Here is a 17395-nt window from a genome sequence, read left to right as displayed (position 1 = left end):
TGGTACTAATATGTGGTTATGGAATGGGCTGCCTGCTAAGCGCACTGTCTTCCTCTCAGCCCTGGCCTTGACTGGGCATTCAACCCTTCTTCAGTCCAGGGCCCAGGACCAGTGAAGGAAGACAACAGATAGCTCGCCTGCAGCTCCTAGCTTCTGGTGGTAGTGGGAGGACAGACAATAAATTAAAATATACAAGATGGGGGCACCAGTCAGTGCTGGAGCTGAGCATGAGGGAAGGACACCAATGCAGGAGGAAACCGTGGAGAAGCCTTGGAAGCCAGGGCTGAGGGTGCGGCCTAGCCTGTTGGGAATCAAGGAGAGAGACTGGTGAGGGAGCCCTGAGGTGGAGTCTGGAACAGGCTTCTTTCTCCCAGGATGGCTGTGGCTGCTGAGCTGAGAATGGACTTGGGAGGAAAGGGGTTGGGGACAGGTGCAGCTGCCATTAAGGGTGGTACAGCTTTGAAGAGGCTGAGTGCCCACTTGGACATGTTGAGTGTGAATGGCTTATCAGACATCCCAGTGATGTTAAGAAGAGCACTGGATGTCAGCCTCCGAGTCATGAGGAGTGAGTGAGGCATCACTGGGGAGCCATTGACAGAGTTGTTTCTTAGAGTCACCTGCCTGAAGGCATCCAGAAAAGGAGTGAGCAAGCACAGAAGGGGTAAAAGGATCCAGGGCAGAGTCAGAGCACTACAGGGTCAAGAAGCAGGAGACCTGAAGGAGCAGCTGGTAGGGTGGGTGAGCAGGGAAAGGTGCCCCCCGAAGGTCTCTCTGTTCATTCTTCTTTGTTGTGGCCCAGTCCTGGGCTTGCCAGAGGACCATAAGGGCAGGCAGGAGAGAAGCAGGGAGAAGGGCCAGGTGGAAAAGAGTCTTCAGGACGAGGCCAGGGAGGGACAATCAGACCATCAGACCAGCAGCCTTAGAATCCCAGCTCAGTGAATTCCCCTCCAGTATGAATAGGTCTGGAGCGGATGAGCACAAGGCACCAAGTCACCCAGAGCTGGGTTGCAATCTTGCTTCACTCCTTATTGGTGATGTAATCTTTGTGAAGTTGATGAGCCACCCCACCTGTAGACCACCCACCTCCAGGCTTGGATAGGGTTAAAAGAGGTGGTCTGGAGTTCCCACTTGGGAGCCCCCAGTTATAGGCTCTAAAATCATGGTGCCCTCTTTGAGCAAAGTGACCATTTCCAGAGTCTTTCCACAGAGACCAGAAACAGGGGCACCATGCCCCACAGCTGCCCTCCTCTGTCTCAGTTCCTCCCTGCAGGGATAAAGCTTATCCCTGAGCTGGGGGGCAGGACTGTGAGCTGGAGCAACCCTGCTTCTGTCTACAAACACCCAGAAAGCAGTAGTAACTCCAGCCTCTGCGGCAGAGGCTGTCTCCCACTGCTGCTGCACTGAACAGCCCCAGCCTCCCTGGGTCGAGGATGGACTTGAGAGGAAACTGGGGTAGATGAGTGAAGCTACCTGCTCACCAACAGAGAAGACCAACGAGGTCCAGCACAATGTCTGCTGCCTGTTAGGCGGTTCTCGTTTTTCCTCAACCAAGAGGGGTCCCCCGCCCCAGACTGGGTCTTGCAATATTGCCCAGGCTCCAACTCCTGATCCTCTGGAATCACTCTGGAGTGACTGGGACTGCACGCATGCCCCTCACACACACTTTTCTTTTTCTTTTTTCTCTTTACTTTTCTTCTTTTTTTTGACAGAGAGAGAGAGAGAGAGAGAGAGAGAGAGAGAGAGAGAGAGAGAGAGAGAGAGAATATTATTTAATATTTTTCAGTTTTCGGTGGGCACAACATCTTTATTTTATGTGGTGCTGAGGATCCAACCCAGCGCCCCGCGCAGGCCAGGGGAGTGTTACCGCTTGAGCCACATCCCCAGTCCCACTTTTCTTTTTTAAAGTGATGTGGCTCGGTTTTAACCAGGACTTTTACAGCCTCCAGACTTACCACGGTGAGCTGTGTCCCCCGGGGCGGGATATGGAGGCCGCCGGGCTCCGGGCAGGGCACGCGCCCTGGGGACCTGGTGTCATGAGCCTCCGGGCCGCAGGCGGCAGCAGCGCGTGGCGGGGCCGGACACAATGTAGCGGCTGAGGAGCGACGGGTTACAATGTAGCGGCGGTGGCGGCGGCGGCTGAGTTCTGGTGAGCGCAGAGCGGCCTCCAGGCGGCGGGCCCGGCCAGCGGGCGGGGAGCGGGAGCGTTGGGCCTCGGACGCGCACGGCCCGCCCGGCAGGACCTCCTGAAGCCCGGCTGCGGACGCGGACGCCAGAGCGCAGAGCCGGCGGGAGGCCCCCGCGCACCCGAGGCAGGGTTCAGACTCGCGACCCCAGCTGCCCACCCTCTGGTCCTCTCCTGGGAGCGCCAGGCACTTCCATCTGGCAGAGTTTAGGACCTAGATGGAGGGACCTTTCCACCCAGTTAACTGTCACCGTCAGTATGGGATCCGGGAGGCCCAAAGACCCGCATCACTGTGCCTTCCTCAGCGATGCTGGGTTGCTCTGAGCCTCGGGTTTCCCCTCTATGAAATGGGTGGGCGTGGTGGCAGACTGATCCCCACCAGGACCTGAGTATCCCCAGGGTGCATTCGGGTGGTGGGTGAAGGTGGAGATATGGGTTGGGGGAGGTTTGTCTCTGCAGCTAGTCTCATTGGTGGGTCGTCCTTAAAGGAATGGTAACCCTGTCCCTGGGCACACCTGGGTCCTGGCAGGCCTTGTTTAAGGTACAGATGAAGCGCACTTTGTCCCCCTCCAGGGTGAACTCTCAGGACCTCCAGATGACGGCTGGAATGGTAGCCAGGTGGGCAGGACATGGGGGGACTGATGCATGGATCCTGAAGATATCCTCAGCTTCAGCTCAGTGTCCCTCTGCCCCTGGGGCGGGCTGCTCTGGCTACACTCTGACGTTTTTTGATTGCTATGTTGGCAATCACCTCCACTACAAGAGGGGAGATCTCTAGAGGGCAGAGAATAGAGAGTGGGGTTCTTTCCTCTCTCCCCTTTCTTGCCTGTTCCTTTCTAAGTCCAAGCCAGAATAATGGGTGCAGAGCTCTGTGGGGTGACTTTGAAGGGAATGGTTTGCTGGCTCTCTACTAAAGTCAGCAGCTGTACTCTTGCAGCCATGTGCTGGGACATCATCTATCTGCCCTCAGCAGACAGGGAAACATGATTCCCTAACCAGTCAGGAGAGAAACTAGCACTGAGATGTCAAATGACACCACTGCTTCATCCATCCACTGCCTTGGTGCCAGGCCTGGTGGGTGACAATGCCACTCAGGAGTTGAATAAAAGATGCTGTTTCCTCTGGAGATTGCAGCCCCAAGACAGTTGCTGGGAAGTGTAAAGATATTGAGTCTCAGGCTAAGGTTTGCAGGGAGAGCTCCTGGGGGTGGCTTCCAAGCCCTCTACTCCAATTCCTTTCTATTGGGCTCATTATCATGTGATAACAGTGATAGTTTTCTCAGCAGCAACTCTGGGCTGCTGACTTTCATATCTATACAAACATTTAACCTCTCATCCACTTAAGGAGGCAGTGTTCTCCCTGACTGTAGACAATGTGGTCCTGTAGCTCATCACTAGGAAAGCTAGACTTTAAATCAGAGTTGTCATCTCAACAATAATGGTAACAATGATAATAACAAGTTGTAGCTGGTACTTATCATGGGCTTACTATGTGCTGGCCAGCACTTTCAGAACTTTGTATTAACCAATATTTACAATAGGCCCATATGGTACTATCATATCTTCTCAGAGATGAGAAGTTGGAAGTAGAGAAATGTGTAGGCTTTTACCCAAGTCATGTAGTGGGGAACTGGCGGAACTGAGGTTTAAATTGGGCTTGCTCATCTTAACACCAAGAGGCAACTAGGGTGAAGAATCAGGTTTTGTTTGGGCTGCAAAAGACAGAACTCTATCCCCAATAACTGTGGTGTGAATGGAAGTTTGTTTCTGTCTCACTTGAAAGAAACTTTGCAGTGAGTGCCCAGGGCTCAGATGGCGTCTCCTGCAATCTTGTCATTTGGCCATCTGCATTATGACTTCTATATCCCTGCCCAAGGTAGTTGCTCCAGCTCTACTCAGTACATCTTCACCCCAGACAGCAAAAGGGAGGAAGGAAGGACTGCAGAGGGGCAGCCCTCCCTTTAAGAACAATTCCCAGAAGTCTTGTGTGATCTTTTTGTTCATTTCCTATTGGTCAGAACATAGTCAAATTACCATATCTAGCTGCAGGAGAGACTGGGAAATCATGTGACAAGCCAAAAAACAAGGACTCCCTACTCAAGATGAAGGCATCAGTGAATATTGGGAGTGCATAATCTCTCCTGCTATTCTCTGGGCACTTGGGAGGTGGGTATCAGATGGCTGCCTCTGACTCTGGTGCCCAGTGTGAGCCACCCATAGTCATCAGCTGATAGTGAGAGGCCATGCTTGAGCCACAGCACCTTCATCCTCTTGTGTACCTTCTGGTTTTGACCCAGGAATTGCCTGTCAACAGGTGCTGGTTCTTGCCAGACTAGAACTCTGGCGGCCCAACCCATGCTCCATGTCAGAGGCATAACAAGCAGGACAGGATCCACAGGTGGTGTGGAGCTCCTGACTCCAGTGTAAGGACAGCATGGGGCTGGGGTGGGGCTGTTTAGCTGGCAGTGAGGTGACACTGGGACCCAGGGCAGGGCCTTTCCCTCTGGACTCAGTTCTCTTCCATTTCTTTTGGGTGAGGGAGCAGAGGATGAGTCACAGGATTTTCTTGCATAACAGGTATGGAAGAAGCATAACCAGGACTCCTGGACTTACTGCACAGCTTTGAAAAATTATCTTTTGACTTCATATGATAGTAAATCTTTTCTGTTTTTGTTTTTTTTTCTTTCTTTATACAATGGATTTAAACCAGGGTTGCTTTACCACTGAGCCACATCCCCAGCCCTTTTTGTTTTCTATTTTGAGACAGGATCTCTCTAAATTGCTTAAGGCCTTGCTAAGTAGCTGAGGCTGGCCTTGAACTTGTGATCCTCTTGTCTCAGCCTTCTAAGCTGTGTGTGCCACTGTACCCTGCCTATCAGAGTAAATCTTACCAAGAGCTTATTTTGTGCTCAACTTCTGTGAACCAATTTCACCTGGAAAGTGGCTGACTTGTGGATGATGGAATGGAGGTAGAGGGAGGCCGTGGAGGGAACAGGGCCAGAGAGGTTGAGGAGTGTGACCCAGCTAATTAAGTGGGAGCCGTATTTGGCTGCCTGTGTTCCTGCCCAGACAAAGCCCTTTCTTCCTGCCTTGAGTCCTTAGCCCTGTGTGTCCTTAGTTTGTTGAGTCCTGTGACGGGAAAGAATAGTTACTGATCCTTGACTAGGCACTTCCTTCTTGTTACGTTGGAGGAGAAGGCACAGAGCTGTGAGAATGTCCCAGGTCATGTGGCTCTCAGCAGGACTGGAACCCAGTCCTGAGAGGTGCCAGCAGAGTCTAGAACCTGGAGGCATTCCTGGAGCAGGGGGAAGGTGGGCCCTGCCAGTCACACAGCAGACAGAAAAGCAGGGTGGGCCCCACACTGGCTGCAGTTCCAGGAGTTGTGGTGGGAAAGGAGCACCTTAGGTTGGGATGGAGGATCCCAGTTGTAGGAGACGTGTCTCAGGGAAGTTGGCCAACAGCAAGGGCATGGCAGGACTTGGCCGAGTGAGGCCAGTTTAGATGTATGGGGGACTCTAGCGCTGGAGCCCTATAGTGTCTGGGGTAAAAAAAACCCTGAGCTGGGAGGGAAGACCTTGGGTTCCAGAGCATCTGGCTGGGCACCCTTGGATAAGTCATATACATGACGGACATCAGAAGGGCCGGTCACTGTGGACTTCCCCAGGGGAGCCTGCCAAGGGGCCTGGAGGGGGTCTTCAGGTGGTAGAGGGAGAGTCTGAGGATGGAGGCTGTAGTGTGGGGATGCTTCCTGAAAGAGGTAGGGGTTTTCGGGAATGGGAATGCTCCATGGTGAGGCTGGAACCTGGGTCCTCATCTTGCCCTGCCAGGTGGAATGCTATGGAATATGATGAGAAGCTGGACTGGTTCCGGCAGGCCCACCTCAACCCCTTCAACAAGGAGCTGGGGCCAAGGCAGCATGAGCAGGGACCTAGTGAGGAGGCCCTGGACATTTCTTCTGAAGGTAGGTGCTAGGGGACTCTGTGGGCCCCCTGACTCTTCTCCCAGCCCACTACCTTTCCTCCCACTGCCCTCTCCAGCATGCTGGCTTTCTCCCAGAGTGGGTTCCCAAGGGCACAGTCGCTTTCTACCTGCTCTGTGGATTGCTTCTGCCTTCTTGCCAGCAGGAGCTTTTGAGGGCAGGGATTTGTGTCTGGTATGCCACTGCTGAATCCCAGGGCCTGGCACATAGTCCACGCTCAGAGGACACTTGTGAAACAAACTCAGAGCCAAGACTGGTGGGGGAAGTTAGCAGGTGAAGCATCCTGTGCAGAGGCCCCTGCTCACCTAGGGGTCAGGAGGGTATGAATCCAGGAACTGCAGATGTGGCCTGCAGTACACACCAGAGTATGGATTTTGTGTTATAACTGTTCAGTGGCTACACCACACAACACACTTCCTTTTTTTTAGAAATTCAGTTGCTTTTTTGGTTGTGTAGAATCAGTGCAGAGTCCATGTAGTTATACATGAGGTATCTGCTGTAGAAACTGAGATGTTTCTATAAAGCTATCTTGTGGGCCTCTTTTAGCACCATTGAATACCATTCCACCTCATCATTTTTTTTAATATTTATTTTTCGGTTTTAGGTGGACATAATATCTTGATTTCACATTTATGTGGTGCTGAGGATTGAACCCAGGCCCTTGCACATTCTATACGAGCGCACTACCACTGAGCCACAATCCCAGCCCCTCCACCTCATCTTTTTGAATTAAACCAAATGGACGTGCAGAGCTGAGCAGGCCCAGCTCCTCAGGGGCTCCTTCTTGTGTCTACCTGGGTCCCACTTCCCAGCTCCAGTGGCCCCAGCTTCCTTCCTGGGGGATGAGGAGCATGAGAGAGAGCAGGCTGAGTTTTCTTTCCTACCATCCTCCATGCCCCTCCTCTCTTCCTCCAGAGACTCTGCCTGAGCTGCCCCCTGTGGAGCCTGGGTTCCACTGCTCTGAGTGCGTGATGGATCTTGGCCTGTCCGAGGACCACTTCTCCCGCCCTGTGGTGAGGTTTGGGTCTGGGAGGGGAGAGGGGCTGGACCATGAGGTTTGACGTGTGCAGTCTTCCCTCCCCAAGGAACCACCATTTTCAGGTGTTGATAGTCCCCTCCTCAGCCAAGTCCCCTGGAGCTCGAATCTGAGCCTGTTTGAGAGCAGATGGAGAAAGCCTGGGTTTGGAGCTTGAGGACCTGGGGCTTCTGCCCTCCTCTAGGCTCCTGCTCCACATTCTTGGGGAGCCAGTGTGAGGATTGGTTCCCTTTGGGGTCTTCAAGGGTCTTGTAGATCTGCAGTAGAGTGAGGGTGGATGAGGAAAGCAGGAGGCCTTCCCTGCCTCCCCAGCTGCCCAGCACTGAAGGGCCACTCTTGCTTGTTCTACATGAAGTTCTACAAAAGGGTTACTTTGAATGAAAAGTGAATGTGGAAGACCTGGAATTATTTGAAAAGTTAGAAAGCCTTTAGTTTTATGCAAAGTATGTCCAACTTTTATTTGAGAGAAACACAGTAAAATCAGAATGTAACTTAAAAAGATTTAGCCAGAAGTCACCCGATTCTAATTCATTTTTCATTTTGTATGTGGCCTTAAAACGTTGCCCATGCAGATACATGTTTTTATCTTTATCGTAACATTTTGAATACTTCCTTTTGGCCACAGACTTTCCAAGGAGAAGGGAAGGGTGCGTCTTCTCTTTGCCTGGGTCTCTTAGAGCCTAGCACACCGGTGGATGAGGAAGGTTCCTGAGTGTCAGCCCAACCTGCTCAGCTCCAGGAGCTGCCTCCCTGTGGTCTGTTCTGGGTCTGGGGCTTAGCAAATCCCTGCTAGTCTGGTGGTGGTGGACACCTCCAGGCTCCTTTATTGGCCTTTGTCTGGGCTTGGCAATTGAGCCAAGTGACCATTTCCTATCCTTTATGACAGCAAGTATCATTTCCCCAGCTTGCCTCTAAGGGGAAGTTCTTTTGAAGTCAGTGTAACAGTCAGCCACAGTGGTGCGTACTTGTAATCCCAGTGACTTGGGAGGCTGAGGCAGGAGAATTGCAAGTTTAAGGCCGATTTTCTCAGCAACTTAGTGGGACCCTGTCTCAAAAAAAAAAATATCACCACCACCAACAACAAACCAGCACTGGGGATGTAGGTCAGTGGTTAAGTGCCCCTGGATTCAACCTACAGTACAAACAAACAAATAAATAATAAGTGAAATAGTAGAGTCAACAAAACAAAACAAAACAAAAAAAACAAACCCTAGTCAAATTTCTGAAAAAAAGGAATTTAGTGTGCTTGTGTGTGGAGGAGTGGGGGTTGGGCTGGGGACTATATCAGCTTCCAGCATGTCAAACAAGCCCTGTACCACTGAGCGTCCATCCCAGCCCTTAGAAGTTGTATTTTGGAAAGCATCCTGAATTACTGGGTCTTCAGAAGTCTGTGGGTAGACTAGTCCAGTTGGGGACAGGCAGTGCAGGATGGATTCTGACTGTGCTGCTAATTCTCCTGAGCTTTGAACAAGTCCTCATCTGGGGGAAGGGCTTGAGGTCTGCTCTGTGCCTAACTGTCCATGAGGACCAGTCTGGCCTCCAAGGGAGAGTCCAAGGAGTGGCCATCTGACTGCTTCCCAGCCTGGCAGAGTCTGTTCCTGGCCTCCGATGTTCAGCAACTACAGCAGGCAATTGAGGAATGCAAGCAGGTGATCCTGGAGCTGCCTGAGCAGTCAGAGAAGCAGAAGGATGCAGTGGTGAGGCTCATCCACCTGCGGCTGAAGCTCCAGGAGCTGAAGGTGGGTGTTGGCTGGCTGTGCTACAGGGGGAGCCTAGCGCCAGGGCTGTAGCAGTGGGGACAGGAGCACCAGGGTGGCCTCCAGTTCCTCCCTGGTGCGTCTTTTTGGGCTCTGAGGGGCTGAGATATAAAGGCATCTAGAAATGCAGAGTGAGGGATGGGCCCTTATCCCAAGTGCAGGCTTTTCCCCTCTTGGTTGCAAAGAACAGAAACCTGACCTTACGTTTAAAGGAGAAGGAAAGTATTTTCTTGTTAACCAACAGATCCTCAGGAATCCTGCCCTCTTTTGTTCTGCTTTCCATGTTTGACCCCTCCTCAGTAGTCCGCAGACAGGTGATGCAGACACGAGCCCAGCAACGGCAGCTGGGCTTTGCAGCAGAGGAGAGCTTCCTTTCCTTTTTCTTTTCTTTTTTTTTTTTTTGGTGGTTCTGGGATGGAACTGGGGCCTCCTGCCAGTTAGGCAAGTGCTCGACCACTGAGACAGCCCCAGTCTGAAGCTCCCCTTTGTCAGTGGTTAGGGCAGAAGTCAGTCCTGGGCCCTCCTGACCTCTGACCTCCTGACCTCTGCCACATGGCCATGCCTGAAACAAGCACCGCAGTGTGCCAGCTCTGGTCAGGTGTCCCACTGAAGTAAGTGAGTGGGGCAGTACCTCTTTGAGCCACATCCTCCTCTCTAGATGATGAGAAGGAGTTTCCTGACAGGAGAACAGAAGGAGGTAATGAATCCCAGAGTCCAAAATCCCTAGGTGTCCACTGCAGGCCAATTGTGTTCCTCGGCTTGGCTGTCATTGTATGCCCTGCAGTGACCCACAATGTGTGTGTAGCCACAGCCTCACTGATTTCCTAATGAAGACTCCACATCAGGAGACCCTTGGAAATCAGTAAGGCTGTGGCCACACACAATCCAAAAACTCAGTGATTTAAAGGAGATTGGTGTGTGGTTTTCCTCATGAAAACCCCCCAGGTGGTCCAGGGCCTGTGTGACAGGTAATGGTGTTGAAGACCCGAGTCATCCTTTTTCATGGCTCTGCCATTCCCTGGGAGAGTGCCAAAGGGCTCCACACCACGTCGCTTTGGTCTGCACCCAGCCAGCAAAGGGAGAGTAGATCATTCCTGCTCACAGGGCAGACCCAGGTGGCAAGTGGCTGACAGGGCTGCCAGGAAATGGAGTGGGTGGTCTGTGATCTGCCCCTGACTGACCGTCTTTCTATGGCTAATGGGAACTCAGACTCCTATAAGCAGTGCCTGGAGGAAATAAGTAGAGGGGCTAGAATAAAGGAAAGGAGTTGAAACCAGCTCACTGGTGGCCCTTTCCTGGCTCTCTGTCTGTAGGACCCCAATGAGGATGAGCCCAACATTAGGGTCCTTCTTGAGCACCGCTTCTACAAGGAGAAGAGCAAGAGTGTCAAGCAAACCTGCGACAAGTGCAACACCATCATCTGGAGACTCATTCAGACTTGGTACACCTGCACAGGTAGGCCAAGACTGAGACCCACTCCTACTGGATAAGCAGTCTAGGTCTCTGGGGCAGGGCAGAGAAGTCCAAAGCTCTGCTTCCAGATGTGGGTCATGTTCAGGTGAATCCTCTATAGTGTACACAGTGGACCAAGACCTATTGTGTGCTGGAGATACAAGGAACAGTTAGGGGCAAAGATCCTGCCTTCACTGGCCTGCATCCAGATCCAAGCTGTCCAGTACGGTGGTCACTAACTCTACATGGCCATCAAATTAAATAGGAATCATAGACTAAAATGTTGTTGACAATGTCAAGCACTCTGACTTCTAAAGAACTCCCACAGGAAGAAATTCCTCCAGCTTTCCCAGACATAGCTTTGCATTCTGTTCTTCTCACCACCTTAACAGTATGAGACGTCCAGATCCAGACAGTCGCAATGGCTTCCCCCTGTGTTCTCTAAATAGTCAGTCACATTCATAACCATTCTTTTAACACAATCAATTGTAATTATTTCCAGGGCTAATATAGAGTGTTGCACTTTCCAAACAAGTGCAGGTCTCTGTGATTACTCAGAGGTTAATCAGGGAGGTTCCCCTCCCTGAACTGAGTTATCCTGATCATACCACCCATCTTCCCATAAACATGTGGCCCATGCTAATGAGAACTACAGTTATACAAATTACACTTGTGAATCTAATATCCAGAAAGCTATAAAGTAATGCTGTGCCAGCCACAGTGAATGGGGATTAGAAAATGCTAAGCTCTCTAGGACTGGCACACCCCTGCAGTCCTGACCATTTTTGTGTGTCAGCTTTTCTCACCCTTATTCACTTTCATTATGTCTATAGCTCTTCTTCCCCAACTTTGTCCAGTACCGGAAAATGCTGCCACCTGCTCCCTCAGGTTGTCATAATCTCTATCATTTTATGCCAACAACCACTCAACCACACAGACATCCACTGAAACTTTGCAAGCAAGACCATCCCGCCACCCTCTTATATTCCTGTCATAATAAATTGCTAGTAACTCTTTACTTACCTAATTCCAACATTAAGAAAAACTTCATAAGGTGCATGAATTTCTTTTTGTACGCTGTGGTCCCTGGAGTGAAACTTTCCACATTCTAGGTCTATGACTTAGGTAAGTCACTCCGTGTCTCCAAAAATCACTTCCTGAAATGAGAATGAATGTTAATGATATTGTAATGAAGGAAAAATGAGTTACAATATTAAAATACATAATTCCTATTGGATGATTTTGATATTATCTTTGTTTTTATTTTATTTCATTATTATTATCAATTTAACTGGGCTTTTATATTACAATTGTTTTTATTTTTACTGCATAACTTTTACTTGTAAATAAATACCCACAACTGTGATATATTGTTTCCAGAATTAAGCAATTAATTTTCTAGTACAAAAGCTAATGTTTAATCCTTACTAGAGATTTACAGTTCTGAGAATAAAGGAATATTTTTAAAGTAATTTTTCAAATTGTTTTTTGAACATGATACTTACTGTGTTTCTATTAATTTACTTTGATGTTAAAGGACTGATTTCTGTAATCCAGTTACTGCAGCTTTGACTGTGAACAAGCTGCATTCATGGAGGTCTTCAAAACTGACTTTGTTCTCTACACACTGCATAGGCACACCTCCTCCAGTCCTTGGGTGAAATCTAGTGGCCCCATGGTTACCTGCTTATGTTCAGATAAGGAAATATCCACTGATTCTCTACAGGGATGGAATAAGATCTGGTTGCAGTAATTATACTGCCAGTCCAAGGCTTATAGTCAAAACAGGACACTGCATTGAAACATGAAGTTTCTGTCTCAGAAACAGCCAGTCTTGCCAGAATTCTGCAGAGTCTATCCAGCAAGTACCAAATATACTTCTCCCTTTACATTTGGTACATCTACCTCTTCCAGCAGACAGGCCTAGTGATCTTGTCTTCTGACCACTTCAAGTCCAATATCTACCCTAGATTAAAAGAACAAGAAAATATCACTTGATGGGTGCTCTTTTCCCTGTGTCCACAAGGATTCTATCTGGATTAGACATGCATTCATAGGGGACTCCTTCATTGGCATTCCCTGTGGTTTCCTGGGCCTCATTCCTGTATTTTCTCTGTCAAATTTTCACAGTTTTCCCCTGGACTGTCTCTTCAGTTCTGTTCGATAAATATTCATTAAGCATCTACCGTGAGCTAGGCACTGTGCCAACTGTTTACGAGGCACAGATATCTTCTCAATGAATTTATACTAAAGGAGCAAAAGCAGCCACACCAACACATCCATCCATCTATCCATCCATCTACCTGTCAATCTACCCATCAATAAACTAACAAATAACATGAAATGAAATACACATGGTAAAGAAAGCATTTGGTGTTCCAGAAGTCTCCAAAGTGAAGATGATATCTGATTTAAACAAAATTAGAAATTACTAAGGGTTTTAACTGGGAGAGAGTAACATTCATTTATGCACTCATTTATTTATGTAGTATGTATTATTTAGCTATTTTGTACCAGGCATGGTGCTAGGTGCTCAAGGTAGGATAGTGAGTAAATCTGGTGCTGGGTATTTTTTTTCATGGAAATCCTCACTGACTGGGGAAGAAGACACCCAGTCTGCAGTTTTGATGATGTTAGATTAACAATGTAAATAACATAACGGAGTAGAATTACAATGGAATACAGGAAGGAAGAGATAATTGCAATAGCCCAGGTGCTATTTTATGAGGACTTAAGATAAGACAGGGAAATACATTTGTCTGAATTATCCACAGAAATGCATCAGATTATGGACTCATATTTTTCTGTTAATCTATATGCTGCAGACATAGTATTCATTTAATGAGAAAAGATATAACACAGAATGGTGTTTCCTTGTCTGCCTTGAGTATTCAAATTTGTGGTTGTTTCCAAATGATGTTACTCAGAAGGATAGAAATGGAAATAGAACCAACTCCCAATAACATAGAGTGGATAGATCTTAAAAAATGAAACAGTGAATAATTGTCATGAAAATGACAGTCTTGGATGCAGACAAAGGGAACCAATTCTAATTTCAGATTGTGCAATCAGGCAACAGAGCTAAGCAGAAATGAAAGGCTTTGTAAAAATCTCATGTCATAGTCTAATTTTGAACACAAAACATCCACCCACTCCAAGAACAAATTAAAAAGTGCTTAACCTTAACAAATCTGTATCTGAAAACTTTTCTGTGGGGTTCTGATAAGATGAATGAGATTCAGTTATTGGACCATTGGAAATTAGCCTGTTTGTCTATGATGCTCAATATTTATAAAGCTATGCATTGAATTTAGCAAACATTTACTGAGATTCTAGCAGGGTAGGTGCCTTCAATAATGTGAGGTTGAAAAAAGACTTAATTTTGCCTTCTAGAAATTCTTGGTATCTACTAATATGCAAATCACAAAGATGGCCTAGCGCAGTGATAGAGTGTGGACTTTGAAGATATCTTTTGCTTCAAACTCCAGTCCTTTTATTTAACATCAGTGCCTGTAAGCACATTACAGGTCTCTCCCTTAATTCCAAATTTTGCCATTCCTCCAATAAAAATATTAGTATGGTATGAATTTTCTAAGCTGAAAAACCAAAACCACAAACAGTGGATTAAAAATAATGTACATTTATCATCTTGCAGTGTCAAGGGAACAGAAAACTAGGAGCCAGCTTACCCTGGTCTACTGCTCAGGCTCCAAAGAGGCAAGTCTGAAACCAAGAGGCCAGTCTAGCCAGGTCCTTTCTGGAACTTGGGAATCCTCTTTTAAAGTTGTATGGTTGTTGGTGAAATTTGGCCTTTGGGGTTTTATGACTAAGGTCTCCAATCTCAGAGTGGCTGACAGCCAGGGCCTGTGTTCCTGGCCCAGTGTGTTCTCATGGTCCTTCTCTCGACATAGCAGTTCACATCTTCAAAGCCAGCAGCCATGCTCCTGAACAGCAGACCCTTTTTTAAAGGAATCACCAGACATTCTCCCTTTTCATTACATAAAGTCAAGTGATTAAAGATTTTAATTATTTTTGCAAAATCCCTTCATCTGTGTCATACTCTGCTGTTTAGAAATAAGTTCCAAGTCTGGCTCACATTCAGAGAGACCAGATTCTCATGGGCCAGGGAATCAATGAGTACATCTTAGAATTCTTTACAAAGGGTTTGGATGGGCTGTGTAGCTCCAAAACGTAGGCATCTGTGACTTAATAGCACACCATTGTGGTCACATGCTGAGGCCCCTTACCAAAGTCTGCTTAGAACTTTCAGCCTGATGATGCCACATGCATCAAGACAGTATCCTATATATTAAGTGAAATAAGCCAGACCCAGAAAGACAAATGCCACCTGAAGTTGCTTACATGTGGAATCTGAAAATATTAGAGCAGAGAGTAGACTGGGGATTGCCAAGGGCTGTGGGGATGGGGGTGGGAAAGTGGAGGATGTTGTTCAAAGGATAAAAAGGTGTTTTAGAGTTCCCAAAGTTCTGGAAGTCTAAGGTACAATATGGTGACTGCAGTTAGTGATACCATATTTTATTCTTGAAATTTGCTGAGAGAGTTGATCTAAAGGTACTTTGATTTTTTATTTTTGCATATTGGAAATCAAACCCAGGATCTTGCAAATGCTAGGCAAGTGCTCTAACAGGGAGCTGTGTCCTCAAATCCCTATGTTAAGTATTATTAGCACAAAAAATAATGTAACTAAGTGGTGATAGAAATGTTAGTTAGCTTGAGTGTGGTGATCATTTTGCAGTGGATACGTACATTGCAACATTACTGTGTACATATTAAACATATGCAGTTTTAATTTGTCAAGAATATCTCAATATAGCTAAATAAGAAAAGGAGAAGGAAAGGCTTACTTACTTAAAGATCTCTGGGAGTGTAGGGCGAGCCTATGAAGCTGGTTGGAGATGGCTGGAGAGAGCCAGTGAAGGTCACTGGCCTGGGTTTCCTTACAGTTAGGGGTAGAGTCCGAGTCCACATCTGTACATGCTGATGAGGCTGGCTTTCCCATCAGCATGTACAGATGTGGGCACAGGTAAGCAGAAGGGTGAGACACAAAAGCTGCCAGAAGCCAGACATCAAAAAAATGGAGTCAGAGGGGTCCTGGCACCTACATCACAGCAGCGTTGGGGTTGCCAGCCCAGCTGGTGTGGAGGCAGTGAGGGGGAGGGGTGCAACCATCCTCCATCTTTCTCTGCTTTTTTCAGCCTTGCTCTTCTGACTTAGGGTCTTTGCACGATTTATGATGGCTCTGAGACCTTTTTTTATCCTTTTTGTCCACATTCCAGGCAGCTGGAATGAAAAAGGAGAAAAGTCACACATGACATTCCTCAGCTATCTGTCCTTCATTTAAAAACTTCCTAAAAGGTATTACAAATAATCTTTTCTATGCCTCATGGCAGCACCATGAGTTAAAGAGGGCTGGGAGCCTCAGGGGAGTGGGAAATGCAGGTTTCCTGCTGATGTAGTGGGTAGGAATTCAAAGAGGAGAAAGATTTTTCCTTGGATCTCAAATACCTAGTCCAGTTACTGGCTTTTTTTCTAGAAATTCTATTAATTAAAAATATGCACATTTAGCTACTTCAAATAATAATAATCTAGGAGAATTATAGATTTTGTAGAAAAATGGGTGAAGAGTAGAAAGTGCCTGAGAGTCCTCACTCTTCCAGTTCTTCCAAAAGTGATCTTCTTGTGAGATCGGGAACTATGTTGGTGCGTCTCCACGAACTCAGCTCCAGACTTCCTTTGGAAGTCACCAGCTTCTCCACTGATGCCTTTTTTCCAATTCAGGGTCCTCCTTTGTTTAGTTACCACATCACCTTCTCTCTCAGGTCTGTGATGCCTTTCTAGAATGTTCTATTTCTGAAGACCTTGACAGTTCTGAGGATTCCTGGGAAGTTGTTTTGTGGACTAGCTCTCAATTTAGATTTTTCTCAAATTTCTCATGATCAGCATTTTGGGGTATATCATCACAGAAGTACAAAGCATTTCCTTCCCCATCACAAGAGATACTACATGTGAAGTTGTTTTGGGGTTTCTGAAGTTATGTTTTCCTCCCCCCATAGACTCTAATTTGGAAGTGGGTCACTGAGTTTAGCCCTTACTCAGTGGGTGTGGCAGGGAAGGGGATTAGGCTCTGTGTTAGCTTTTCACCTATGTGATTGAAATGCCTGACAAGAACAACTTAGAGGAGGAAAAGGCTCACAATTTCAGAGGTTCAGTCTCTGGTCTGCTTTATCCCTTGCCCTGAGCTTGTGGTGAGGCAGAACATCATGGAAGAAGGGAGTGGTGAACAAAGCTGCTCAGAGGCCAAGGACAGATATTGTCCATCCCTCAGTGACCCATTTCCACCAGTCACATGCCAGCTGCCTATAGTTACTACTTTAATGGGTCCATTTGAATTATTAATCTATCAAATTGACTTCACACTGATGAGGTTACAGACCTCACAATCCAAATTTTCCACCTCTGAGCATTGCTACATTGCCTAACATATGAGTTCTCTGGGGGACACTTTTATATCTAAACCAAAACAGATTCCATCTCCTGTAAGGAAGAGATCTAAATATACTATCTGGACTTCTTCATTAAATTACCCCTCTTCCTAGTTTATTTATTGCAATAATTTATTTGTATTAGTATGGAATTGTACATATTTTTGTACATTTTGTATAATCAATATTAAATTATTTATTGTGTTTCTCTAGTCGTTTCAGCTCTGGCCACTTGGAACTCTTTTAACTGGCCTTCATGACAAGAGACTGTGGGCTCATCAGGAACTTTCCCTACTCCATCTTCAGAATCACCTATTTCTCTAAGCAGCCCCTTTTATTGGAAAATGGTGCTAAAAACTAAGGCCTGGGAACAGGATGCACATTGAATTTTATAAATGTCAGCTGAGTACTGACATGATGGAGATAGTGCTATAAAACGATGGTCATGATTAAATACCAGTGGAGAGTTACAGTGTAATAACAAAAT

The 17395-nt window shown here is 47.1% G+C and overlaps 2 protein-coding genes across 2 annotated transcripts; both read left to right on the top strand.

Moving 5' to 3' along the window:
* Nucleotides 1-2377: 2377 nt before the first annotated feature.
* Nucleotides 2378-7312, top strand: LOC144372431 (differentially expressed in FDCP 8 homolog). The gene is made up of 3 exons (XM_078035807.1): nucleotides 2378-2800; nucleotides 6009-6142; nucleotides 7076-7312. Exons 1-3 carry the CDS (start codon nucleotides 2673-2675, stop codon nucleotides 7219-7221), a joined length of 408 nt encoding a protein of 135 aa, XP_077891933.1. The 5' UTR covers nucleotides 2378-2672; the 3' UTR covers nucleotides 7222-7312.
* Nucleotides 7313-8592: 1280 nt separating this feature from the next.
* On the top strand, nucleotides 8593-11696 carry LOC144372430 (differentially expressed in FDCP 8-like). The gene is made up of 3 exons (XM_078035805.1): nucleotides 8593-8935; nucleotides 10267-10408; nucleotides 11239-11696. The coding sequence occupies exons 1-3, from the start codon at nucleotides 8717-8719 to the stop codon at nucleotides 11301-11303; spliced, it is 426 nt and encodes a 141-aa protein (XP_077891931.1). The 5' UTR covers nucleotides 8593-8716; the 3' UTR covers nucleotides 11304-11696.
* The last annotated feature ends 5699 nt before the right edge of the window (nucleotides 11697-17395 follow it).

This window comes from Ictidomys tridecemlineatus, unplaced genomic scaffold, assembly GCF_052094955.1.
Source record: "Ictidomys tridecemlineatus isolate mIctTri1 unplaced genomic scaffold, mIctTri1.hap1 Scaffold_103, whole genome shotgun sequence".
In the NCBI taxonomy this organism is placed as follows: Eukaryota; Metazoa; Chordata; class Mammalia; order Rodentia; family Sciuridae; genus Ictidomys; species Ictidomys tridecemlineatus.
This window is presented reverse-complemented; position numbering and strand designations above follow the sequence as displayed.